The following is a 13,049-nucleotide window of genomic DNA, read 5'->3' as shown; positions in this document are numbered from 1 at the left end:
GAGCGATGAGCCCACTGTAATCACGAGATTCCAATCTGTCGTCCACACATTGTAGGTGCGGCGGCGTGGGCATATATAAAAATACGGCGATGCGCAACTTCAACGTATAGGCCACATCCCACTTCGCCGGCCGCCAGACACAGAACAAACACAGACAAGCAGAGGAATCGGCGACGTCTGCGTTGCGAACATCAATCACAACAACAAAGACATTGCGCTCGCCGCCATCTACGTGAGAACTCTCAAGAACCCCTTCCACACATACCCACGCGTTCGTGAAACGTGCGTGCGTTCTCCATCATAACAGACAAGTATAAGCACTACATGTCGGCTTGCGGCGTCTGGTCTTGGCAATAATACCTATGTTGCTATTGGCATCGTTACGCAACTGTAAACAACTGGTTATATAACACATGTGCGACTCTTCAACATATATGTGTGCGTGTACCATTTGCGCCTATCTTTAGTGTCATTTCGTAACGTCTCGCTCATTGTAAAAAAATATGCCATATACAGTGCGTTATTAGGAAAAGCATCAAAAGGGTGCTAGGCATTCCGATGACGGCTAGCACAGAACGCCTTTCTCAATTAGGTGTGCACAATACGCTGGATGAAATCATCGAAGCACAAGAATCAGCCCAGCTTGCTCGACTATCCTGCTCTTTGGCAGGGAGAAGAATTTTAGCCATTCTGGGCCTCAATCCAGTGCTGGCAGAGGAGAGAAGCCATCCAATCATCGAGGAGCAAAGAGAAAATATTCTTGTCGCACCGATCCCTCGCAATATGCATCCGCAGCACAATGAGGGAAGGCATAGAGCAAGAGCGATTGCGATCCTGAAGAAGATCAAGGATGATCCTCAATCGGTCTGCTTCGTAGATGCGGCACAATATGGTCGCTCATCTCACTATGCCGTGGTCGCAATAGATAACAGAGGTGAAATAATCTCGTCGGCCTCCCTGACTGGGACCACTTCTTCTAAAGCGGAGCAGGTTGCTATTGCTTTGGCACTCTTGGATGATAACAGGACGCAAATCTACTCGGATTCTAGATCGGCAGTCAGGGCGTTTGCCTCGGGCTCCATAGCGAAAGAGGCACATGACGTTCTTAAGAACCGGACCATAACTATGCACACAATCATTTGGTTCCCGGCACACCTAGGTCAAACTTTGGACTCCCTCACCAACCTCAACGACATCGCCCACTCCCAAGCGCGCGTACTAACTCTCCGCGTGGGAGGAGAAGCCTTGTCACAGAGCAGGGTTCAAGAGTTCCGAGACACTTTATTCACATTTAATGAATTCACGAAGCATTTTTATCTGGAAAGAAGAGTATTTCCTCCACCACACAAAAAGCTCACGAGACCACAGGCGATGACCTTTAGGATGCTTCAAACTAATTCTTATCCGAATCTGGCTTTCATGCACTGTCTATTCCCAAGTGACTTCAGCTCACAATGCCCTGGCTGCGGGGGAACGTGCGATTTAGAGCACATGCTTTGGCGGTGCCCCTCGTTACGTGGGGATAAGGACCTCACAGAGCAGAAATGGAGCTCGGCCCTCAAGAGCTCGGAATATCAGCAACAACTTTGGGCTGTCCAGAGAGCCTGCGATGCGGCGGTTAGGCTAGGTCTAACTGTCCCCACGTGGGAGCGGCCCGCGGTGTCACCCTAAGGGGTGGCACTTCTCCGGATCTTTAAATAAAGTTCTTCGTACCGTATATACAGTGAAACCTCGGTGATACGAATCTCACGGGACCACCAAAAATATTCGTATCATCCGAAATTCGTGTCACCAGTAGGCATGGATAAATAGCATGCGACAAAAGAAAGCTGGCGTACATTTTCATTTATTCTTTTACAGGGCCGCAGCAACGTCAGGAAGAAGCCTGAATGATTGTCAGTTATGTCTTTATATGTCGGAAATCATACCAGCACTCGTAAATGCACAGCCCGCACGCGCGTATGAATGAACCAGGCGCGTTGTGACCAGAGACAGATAGCCCCTTCCAAATTTTAGTATGGTTTTTTGCTTGACACCGCAGTACTGCAGCGGAAGTAACGAAAGAAGTGCTTTCACGCGATGGATCAAGGCCACAAAATTACAGAACCACGGTCCTGTGTTATGATTTCGTTATCGCGGAGGTGTTGGGGATGCTTTTTGGGAGATTGACGGCCGTACCCGCCCAAGTGCGACCTCAACGGTCGCGCATATTGACGTTGTGAGGCATGACTCCTTCGCCAAGACCGTCCTCGCCTCCTTTCGGTCCTCGTACACCTTTCTTAGGATGTCTGATGCACGAGGCAGGCATTGTAAACGCACTACAACGACAGCAGTCCGCGTCAACGCGTTAGAAAAAAAAGCACGGCGCTAATGTCATCTGTGATCTAAACGCGAAGGCACACGGAGGCATGTCAGAGACTCAAAGATTCGTGCACACAATCTGGGAGGCCGTGACACGTCTCTGAAGGTTTATTCTGACCTTAAGAAAAGTGTTTTGCTTACACTGTTATTCTGACGATTTGGAGGTGCGGCGCGCATGCCCACGCTTGCGCTCGCGCGATCGCACGTGCTTAGCGCGTCTTCCACAACAGCGCGGACAGCACCCCTTCGTACCTGGGCGGTAGCGTACGTTCGTATCAAACGTCGCTGGGTGAAAATCGGTTCGCAACAACCGTACTCCATTACATTGCAGGCCAATGGGCCTTGGCCGGGACCAACGAAAAATTCGTATCACCCCGAAATTCGTATGAGCTGTGATCGTATCACCGAGGTTTCACTGTAGTCACCTTTCCGCTGCATACTTCGCATTACATCGATTCCCACGGTGCGTGGGATCTGCCGAATTTTTTGTGCGCTTCAAATCTTCGAAGCTTTATAAATAGAAAAAGAAGCGGACACCTGTGTTCGTAGAGCTTCGTTGGCAGTCTCGGACGAGGAACTTATCTGCGCAGGATTTTTTATTATTGTGTACAGTGATAAAGTTATATGGTGGGCATAAGTCAAGCGTGTTGTATCTATACGTGGTTGCATGTTGATTGTAATAACATCGGTTGAAGCCTAGCATGGACCCGTGTTCCTTCCTAACGTCCCTGTCTGCTTATGCTAGTAATCATGTGTTATTATGCACCCTATGGGAAAAAAAGGAAGGCTACCCAATACTCTATTTAGTGAGTCGTGACTTGTCACATCAGTGTCTTTAAATATGCACGTAAACTCTGTTCTGGAGATCATTGCACTCTCTTCGGAGAGTCTTGGGAGGCGCGACTCTTCGAAAGCGCACGGACACTTTTGCATTTCGCCACCGTCGAATCGCAGCCTCCGTGACTGGGAATCGAACCTGTGTCCTGAACATATAGCTGTGCTACACCGCATCGGTAGGCAGGTGTCCGCTTTGTATGTCTCCGCAAGTGCAGCTTTGCAGAATTGCGATATCAAAAAGCGATGCTTGAGGCATCGGTTTCCCTTCTTTTTGTTCTGCAGGCTTTGGCGTCCTTTCTTTGAGGCCTCAAAGGGACCCTGCAACACTTTTTCAGCATGGTCAGAAAACGCTGCCGATCGGTAGTCGAGGCTCCCGAGAACACGCGAGCCAAACATTATAGCGCAGCCCGCGGCCTGGGATTTACAATAAATTCTCAGTCAGCTAAAAATCGCTTCGTCTTCTCTCGACAAATGATGCTATTGACTCAAGATCATTGCGTCACTGACACAAGTTCCACGCCATTGACCGATTTGAACATGGCGCGCTCGGTAGTTACTGAGGCCGCCGCGAAAGACCGTCACTTGGCCCCGCGCGCGCGCGCGTGCGCGATCGCACTGAAAGTACGCCGCGCGTTCGAAGAAAAAAAAAAAGAAAGAAAACGTGCTCAAGGTCACGAGGCGCGCGTTACTAGACTAGGTGACGTAGCCACCTGCTTAGCTTCCAGCGCTTTCGTCAGGGCGAGAGAAGAGAGAAAGCAATGACAGCGTGCGACAAATATTTGCAACTCCGCTCGTACTGGACGGATTCTAAAAATTTTGGCGGTGGTCGATTCGTGAGGAAATAATGTTCTTTACTGAATATATTCCATGGCTACTTGCAAGAGTGTTGCAGGGCCCCTTTAGAGATGTACTGCTCGAAGTCGGTGCACCCTAATCGAATTCGGTATTCCCACTTAAACTTTGCGGTTGTTCTTGCCTGGTGCGATGCAGCACGAGGTGGATGACGAAGCACAGCATGACCACGGTGACCGAGACGAGGAAGAAGAGCAGCGTGTTGAGCCTCTCGTCTCGAAGCAGCGCCTTGGTCAGGATGCGATTGGCCGACACCAGAACGCCGGCGGCACCTGGGAACCACAGCCATCTCTCTCTGGACACTCCCTCTTTCAAACCGCGACGGCAAGTTCGCTCTCTAGAACTCTCTTAAAGTCTGACTGGTGTAAGCCATATTGACATACTTCGTATACTTCGCACACTTCTGTATAGCTATCATCATCGTCGATCTTGGAGCTCGAGCTGATGCGGTGCCTTTGAAATAAAGGGGTCTGCTAGCTTCGTCTGGTCCAGTCGGTTTCCACCTTTCCGCTCTAAGCTACATCATCAGCAGTAATTTTCGTGACGCGTGATATATTCTTTTGAATCGACACCTAATTATCCAACCATCTCTTTTCACGATAGCCAGTTTTGTTTATGTTTTGGCAAGGTAGCAAATTGCGCTAGTTGGAATGTATACCCACGACGGCCAGCGCAAACAGGACAAGAGACAGACGAAGGTACGCCTTCTTCTGCTTCTTGTCCTGTTTGCGCTGGCCGTATGAGTTATGCTTCCCGTGCTGTCGTATCACCGCGGCCAAGCAAACTGCTTCCTCAGTGATAGCTGAACGATTATTCTTTGATTGGCCAGAAACGACAAAACGGGAAAATGGCGCCCTTAGGCTAGTTGGCTTAACTTGCTCTTGAAAGTGAGCGCGCAGGAAGACGCTTTTAGACTCGAGTGATTGATGCGATTCAAAAACCCTAGCAAGACACTTCGTGGCGACTGCATTTTGCAAGACGATAGTATTGCTTTGAGACAATTTATGTCCGTTTGCATGAAAAGATGTGCTTATCGCGATGAATAAACAGAGCGAGGATTTTCTTCTTTCTCTTTTTCTTTTTTTTTTGCGCACGCACTGCAGCGCCATTACAGTATAACATCACGGACTTGAATGTATTCTCATCTGTCGCCTCTTCGAGTTGCTTGCCTAAAAAAAAAGTCTCGAAGGTCCCCGGGTTGAGTCCCCCGCCCCTTTAAGAAGCAGCGTAATGCTTTCTTATTACAGAACTACAGCATTTCACTGCTCCAGCAGAAACGGTGTTCAAATTCGACTACTTCAGTTGAAGCCACTCGGAAACTCCGTTTGTCGTGTCCTTTCCTTTTTTTTCTTTTCTTGACCCGCCTAAACTTCTCTAGGGCCAGGAGTGGTGATACCGGCACTTAGAGTGCGTAATTTACTCATCTGGCTAAAGTTTATGTAACGTTCTGTCAAATGAGACTTGAAGTGAATGACAGTGATCTAACGAGGGACGTTCGACAATCCTTTCTTTAACCCTGCTGATTCCTCCTTCGTGTTCTTTTAGCACGCTCTCGCCTTATACATTTAATATACATTTGCGTGGAGACATTTTGTCCCGTTCTTAACCCTTTCGGCCCTGGCGTCGTCAATTGACGACATCGCACAAAAGTTCCCCTAGCACTTTGAAAATGAAAGCAAAACTGCTCATTCTTGGGGAAATACTTCTTCAATGATCCCCGCTGTGATTGACACCAAAGTTGCGACATATTTGCGGAGCTGGGAGCCACAAACAAGAAAAAGCTTGACCGATGTCATGGGTGACGCCGAGGCGGGTCAGGTGAGGCGGCTAAGCGCCGTTTTCGGGATGTCGTACAGAAGCTGTTTCAAGGGGTATCACACTGAAAAATGAGACGTGGTTCACATTTTGTGTACTCTAGTGAGTAGCAGAAATAAAGAAGCCATTTTCCTAATTTCACGGCCACTGAGCCCTAATGACCTAATTTGATTCCATGCTAATTAATCCATAAATACTTGCACCACTGGCTCAATTTTTCGTTTTTGGTCTTCTGAGGTCCTAACTATTAGGAAAACACACACAAAAAATGTCTCCGGCCAAAATAAAAAATCCAGGGCTGAAAGGGTTAAAAGCCGCATGCGAGACTTTTCACAAGTGCCTCTACCTTTCCTTAAGCTAAATATTCTCGTGCACCCATTTGCAGTATGAATAAGGAAATACTCGCGTGCTACGAACGGGCGCATGCAGTTGTCTACCTTGCACACTTCCGCAGGACCGATTTGTCGCAGGTAGTCTGCGTGTGCTTAGATTAAGACCCGCCTTCGATGGCGTCGCAACGCCTCCTTTCGTGCAGGGAACCACTCACTTTCTCCGGTCATGACAGCCTGCGTGTACCGGGAAGGCAGCATGCTGGTGTACCCGTAGAAGCTCGACTGCTGCACTGCAAGAGGAGACAGGTTAAAGGCGCGGATTGAGTGAAGTCACCGGACAACAGACCCGTGCATCCTAGGGCGACGATGGCGATGGCGACGAGGTTTGCCGTGTAGCCGACGTCGTGCTCGAAGCTTTCCCAGTGCACCTCCACGAGCGCCACGAATAGCAGCGTGGCGAAGGAGAGCAGGTAGCCGAACGTGATGCGCACCTGCAGAGGCAGCGTCTCCACCAGCAGGTTGTTCACTACCACCGCCAAGAAGGCCGTCAGAATGTACACCTGCGGAAGACCGCTTTCAAGTGGACCAGCATGCCTAGCGAGTTCCTTAGGCTCCTTTTTAACGAACTCTTCCCGCTTATAGAAGTGTCGCAACACTTTTTGAAAATCGTAAAAAACACTCGCTTTCTGTACTTCTCTGAACAAGTCAGAAAAATATTATCGCTCTCGACAAAGCAACAAACTTACAATGTCCTGTCAAAAACAACCAGAAACTGTTTTACTGGTTGTAAACGGAGTATAATTGCGGATCAGCCGGTAATTGTTCTGGCAATTTCTGTTGGCATTTCGTGCACAATAAAATGAGTATAGTAGCAGGCCACCACACCATCTCTCATATGATGCGTACAACTAACTATTCGGTGAGACGTGTGTGATTGCTGCAGTGCAGTGTTGCGCTGTCCTCTTGCGAGCACGATTACACTGCATTAAGATGGTAAGCTGAGCCACTTGGTTGGTGCTCACGATGAAAATCTCATTTTTGCTTTTCAAAATAAATTTCACTTGAGATTGTTACAGTTAAAGCTGAAATCTGGGCTAGTTGATTTTGACTTGAATACATATTAAAGCGGAACAAAACAGGGACGCAGAAGGACGACCGCTAGTGTCGCCAGCGGTCACCCTGTCCCTGTTTTGTTCCGCTGTAATATGCATTTAATTCACTTGAGAGTCAGCGCCTGTTCTCATCTTTTTTTCCCTCTTTTGTACTTCTCGTGAGCGCTGCACGAAAATTTCATTATGACTATACTCTTGCATCTGATTGTTTTGTTAACCTTTTTGCCCCCTTCAAACGTTTCTTTTTTTAGTTATAACTAAATGCGCCTGTAGGAGAGGTCGTCATCATTTAAGCTAACAGCAAAGTTAATCCGGCTCAAGCAAACACTCCAACAAGCAAGACGAAAGAGGTTCAAGTCCTCTATTTTGCACAATTTCGTGTCATGCGTCGCTCACGAGGTTCATGTCGAAGACGATGGTTGTGCGCGGGTACTTGTCCTGGAAGTAGTCGACGGCCGTGATGAAGCTGTTGTAAGGCAGCAGGAATCCCACGCCGGCCAGCACCAGGGCCAAGTAGACGCAGCTGCAGCGGTCCTCCGGAGGACGCTCGTGCGACGGCGCCAGGGGACTCCCCGGTTGTTTTAACACGACACGCTGGCGGCCCAGCTGGATGTAGCCGCGACTCAGGTTCTCGTCCATCCTTGGCTGTGTACAGAATAATGTTGCCAGTATTCAGGAGGGTCATTTGTCACGACCGCTGCTGCTGGCACCTGACAGCTCAGAAAAATTTTTTGTACGAGCTACACCTTCGGAGGAGTACTTTCTTTATTGACCTTAGGCATACCACAGTTACGAGACAGCACAAGAGGCGCGTCACACATAAACAAACAAGTTGGTTTTGTGCTTAACGTCTAATAAGGACCGGTGGAACGGTTCACGTATTTAACTTTCTAAGTCGGAAGGCCGACCCGGACGGTGACAGGTTGTTCGGAGGTCGTCAAGACGCGCTAGCTGCAGCCCCGTGCACAATAACAGTATGTGTGCCACATCACAGTGCGTCACAGTGCTTCTTTGTCTTCTTTCCTCACGTCCCTCTCGGTTGTGTGCGCTCTGATAAGCTTCCTATAATGCGTCTCGTCAACTTCAGTGATAGAAATGTTACAAAACGGGCGCGTGGACCCGTAATCTAGTATGCGGTAGTACTGGGGCGAGTGGGCGGTCACTGCCAGTGTAAGTACACACCTGATGCGAAGTCTCCGAAGCGCCACCTCCAGTATCAGGTCGGTTAGAGGCAGTCTCTGGCAGAAAAGTACTGACATGTACTTATTGGTGCAACATTGCAGAACGAACGAACACCAGGTCCGGCATCTTTAAAACGAATTAAGTTATCTTATGTTTACCAGCCATTGTGCTTTTTGAGTGTGGGATACGTGAGAAGCGTGCTGTAATCTTTCTGCAGAACTTTTAAAATATATGTCAGCAGCATTCGCATGTGATTCCTATATTGGCTACCACCGCAATTAAAGGCGTACTTTTTGTGCCCCTTTTCCTAGCTTTCTTTTTTTTTTTCATCAGGGTGAGGTCCCGCAGCAACGTTTGTAGTGTTTAATCAACATACCACGAAATTCATGGAGAGGCTTGCAAAAGTACTCTTTATACTGTAAACTTAACTTATATATTTACGATAGGATAGGTTTTCGCCGATAATTTTCAGAAAACCAAACAGCAAAATTTTTTTTAATTACTAGTGTTTCATTGCTTATTCAAACACTAACCAGAAAATTTCGTGATGTTCACAAATCATTTTGAAATGTACGGCGCTAACAACCACGGCTCAGGCCTTATAATGAGCATACTGGCAGGGGCTCAAAAACACTCAGTGTTAAGCCATGCTAAACATGAAGACATATTAGCATTTTTTTCGCTATTGCGGAAAGCAACCCCAAGCGCCCGTAGTGTAGCGGTCGAACTGAACTATTTAAGTTGTTGTCGCTGGCAGGGTGAAATAGGTGGAGAGACGGATGGAAAAAAGCTTTACTAAAGGGGTACTTACACAAAAATTTTGGGCTCGCTTTTATTTTGCTGCAATGTGTTGCTGGGGGCCTGTTAGTCATAACTCGGCACATCGTTTGCTGCAGCGCGCGACAGATAATTAATCACGGGCTCCTCATTACCGACCAGTGTCAGTTTCGGTTTCAAAAACGACAGGCCTACGGGTGGAACTATCACCACCTAGCGGGTGCAGCGCTCGATCACGTCAGTACACAGAACTGTGACGCACTTCCGCGCGGTTCGCGAGCAGGGGGCGAGAAGTAGGCTGCCGGAGCCAACGAGGCAAAAAAAAAAAAAAATGGCGGCTATGACGTCATCATAACTTGTTGCAGGGTGGTCACGTGAGGGAAGTAGGAGGTCACCAAGAGTCATCTTTCAGGGTGTCGATCACTCACGCAAACTTCAAAATTCATTTAAAATACCTTCCAAGCTGTATTCACTGTTGATATTTTGCAGATGATATACGCATGTTCACGGGAATCGATCCCGCAGGCTATCTCGGCCGCGAAATTTTGTGTCAGTGCCCCTTTAAGGTCCTTCGGAACGCGCCTAGATAAAATTTGACACCGAGTTTGTGAGCCGATAAATATATCTGCAAATTTCAAGCTCGTCACAGGTAATCTTTCTTGTGAATGTGTGTTTCCTGTGAATATGTGTATACGTGTCTTGCTTAAGTGCACCGCTTTATATGCGTATGTATTTTATATGTATTGTGTTTATGTGAAATCTTGATTGGTGTCACCTTTCTGTCTTGTTTTGTTGGTATGTGGGGCCATTCAAGCTGCGTTTAAATCGCAGCTTTCTATCCCGCATTCGTGACCCCAGTTTGTATTGTTTTATATGTATGGATGCCTAAACAGTGTAAGCAATGTGAACAATTGCGGTGGAGTAATCTCAAACTCATTTGGCCCTGTTTCCCAATATTTTGTTTGCTCCTGTAAAGTGCTCCTTCAAGAACGAATAACTTTAGTGGGGGAATCTCGATGATGACTGAACAAAACTATATCAGTGAGGACCTGGGCATGTTGTTAGCACATAAAATGTGCATAGCGTGGACTACTACTTTGAATTCTACACAATGAGAGCACAGCGATGTGTTTCTTTCATTCCACTAGTGTCGTCGTTAATTTGCAGGACACGAGTCTTAGTTGGGTTCTTGTGTCCCCTTGTTGTCAAAACCAATAGACTTCAAAGCTAACTAATAATCAAGCTATTGAAAATGCTTGATTATAAAAAGGTAACGGCGGTGGTTAAAGAAAACTAAGTAAACAGCGCGGGAGACAAGGGACCGACGAGGACTGGCGCTGACTTCCAACTAACATTTATTGACACGATACATGAAAAAAGAAAACAAAATGGCACACATGATCACAGCGCATTCGCCTGTACATGAAGACAGCAAGTGAACAGGAGCCAAGCTAACAGGATAAAAAACAAGAAAATAACAGCAAGAAAATTGGCCACGTATCTGCGTGCTTTGCTGCAAATGTCGTCGAAAGACGATAGTCTTCTGCCATTTATGTTTTGCCTTGCCTCAGACAGCGCCTCCTATGTTGAATCGGCCGCATCAGGCTGGCATTGATAAAATAGAGGAGGCGCTGCGTGAGATATGAACGCCATCTAGCAGTGGCGTCGGGAAACATGAGCTTGTGCAGAACCCAGCGCCACTGCCAGGTGGCAGCACCATATCGTCAGCAGAGGGTTTTTTCGTGCATAGCGTCGCATTTTCAGCGCAGCTTAAGAAACACTGGGGTCTTTAGAATTACGTATCTATATATTTTCTAGTAAAGGAACACACCAACACCGCAACATCAATACTTACGTATTGATGTCGCGCCTCAGATATGCGTAATATTTGCTTTTTGATCGACAATGTTCACAAGTATGAACGCAGCTACCAGTTAAAGATAGCTGGGCGTTCAGCATGTGCTTAAACTTTGGCCGGGTGGCTGAATCGTGTGACAGACAGACAGACAGACAGACAGACAGACAGACAGACAGACAGACAGACGACCAAAATTTCTGCGTTCAAGTATCCCAAGAAAGACTATCGTCCTTAAAAACCAACCGGACTTATGTCTAGGTTATATGTGTAGAATAATTCAGGTAATCTATTTCTTTGTCAGTTAAAGCAGCGGAAGGTTTACTGATGCAACTGCCTTTAGCGATAGCTTCAGCCTCACTGATGATGCGCGTGTTATCCGGGTAATGCCTAGCTAGAATCTGTGTGTTGTCGAATGTTGGAGCGCATGCGCATTGGGAACAATATATAACATCTGCTTGTGCTCCTGTAAACGACGTACGCTGTTTACGTAGCTATGGAACACCAACTAGCCCGGTCACACACCTTGCTCCAGTTAAAAAGGAAACCCGATTTCATGCATTGTCGTACGACACGGAGCGCTGTACACCAACCCCGTATTCAAGCCGGAGTAATAATATCGACACAGTTTTAACAAAATCAAAGATCGTAGCCACCTGCTTGAGAAGCCGAAATGCATAGCAACAGTTATCACTACATCCCACCGCCCGTTCTAGTGACCTACATCAATTACTGCAACTTGGAAGATAGCCAAGTCAGTTTCTGGAACACTTGTACCTGTGAAGACGTCACTACCATCACACATTCAAGTTCGCAAGATGTGGTCTTAACGGCTGTCAGATCCAAGCCATTGCGTCACCCCATTCATTCGATATTTAGATTTCTTCGCACAGGATCAAGGAACACTCAGATTTGGTATACTTCTATTTCTTGCGCACGACAGTTTGAGTGCATAGAAAATAGCGTTCGCGTCGGCGAAAAGATGCGCACAATGGCTTCAGACAATTCGAGGAGATCACACACCTGCTTCAAGCGAACCTAGTCGTCTGCATATTGCGTTGAGCCGTGGGAGCGGCCATCTTGCCGAGGCGACAGGATCTGCGGAGCGCGCACCGTTGGCCACCGCACAGCCCGCTTGCGTGAGAGAAAGTAGGTCTGGACTAAGAACGTTGCAAAAGCTCAGGAACTTGCCCTTCCGTTATTTTTTCATCTTTCGCTCGTTCAGTCTTCTGCGTTTGAAGTTGTTTCTCGCAGATTATTTCTTTTCAAAGTACAAATGACGCTACGGGCGGCGCAGTGACACACAGCAACGTGCAGCACAAATCGATGGCGGCTTTGAATCGGATTCCGAAAGGGTGGGCGGAGCGTTTTCCTTGGGTTGTTGCAATAAGAAACGGAGCGCAGATTAAGGGTGCCTGGTCTAGCGATATTGTCTGTCTTGATAGCTGCTGCTGCAATGAATACAGGCGCGCACTTTAGTAGCAGTTACGACTGCGCCAATTTCAAATCGAGTACACTAACGTGACACACATTTGCTAACCACCGAACACAAAATAACAACTGTTCGCACCATCCTATAACTAATTCCCCACTTCTAGTAAAGAAATTTAAACAATTAAGCAAGTCAAACAAAAGTGTCGCACGCGAGATACGAAGACGCAGATTAGCCTCCCACCTGCTGCCAGCTGCCCATTTTTCCACTTTGCATTCTTTATTATTTTTAGCCACAATTAATGTGAGGATAGGTTGAATGGACAGGGATAAGGCGCCTCAGACGACGTGTCGATCGGGAGACCTATCTTTGTCAAAAGCGCCTTTTCATCCTTGGCATGTTAGCTTTAAAGAGTTGTTGACATCATGATCCGTGGTGTCGCTGCTGGTAATTGCTACATGGAAAAGAAGCAGATAAGTGTTCTTCTCTGTTCT

General features: G+C 47.3%; 1 protein-coding gene across 1 annotated transcript in view; it reads right to left on the bottom strand.

Moving 5' to 3' along the window:
• LOC119400443 (equilibrative nucleoside transporter 4) overlaps positions 1-7,961 on the bottom strand; it is a 173,176-nt gene extending 165,215 nt beyond the window's left edge. Inside the window, exons 1-4 of the mRNA XM_037667483.2 lie at positions 7,706-7,961; positions 6,544-6,757; positions 6,413-6,487; positions 4,175-4,322 (exon numbers count right to left, since the gene is read on the bottom strand). Of these exons, the coding sequence (XP_037523411.1) occupies positions 4,175-4,322; positions 6,413-6,487; positions 6,544-6,757; positions 7,706-7,948 (680 nt within the window). The 5' untranslated portion in view covers positions 7,949-7,961. The remainder of the gene's footprint in view (positions 1-4,174; positions 4,323-6,412; positions 6,488-6,543; positions 6,758-7,705) is intronic.
• Between the last annotated feature and the right edge of the window lie 5,088 nt (positions 7,962-13,049).

The sequence above is a fragment of the Rhipicephalus sanguineus genome, chromosome 7, assembly GCF_013339695.2.
Source record: "Rhipicephalus sanguineus isolate Rsan-2018 chromosome 7, BIME_Rsan_1.4, whole genome shotgun sequence".
NCBI lineage: Eukaryota > Metazoa > Arthropoda > Arachnida > Ixodida > Ixodidae > Rhipicephalus > Rhipicephalus sanguineus.
The sequence above is the reverse complement of the archived record's forward strand: the minus strand, read 5'-3'. Positions and strand labels throughout refer to the sequence as shown.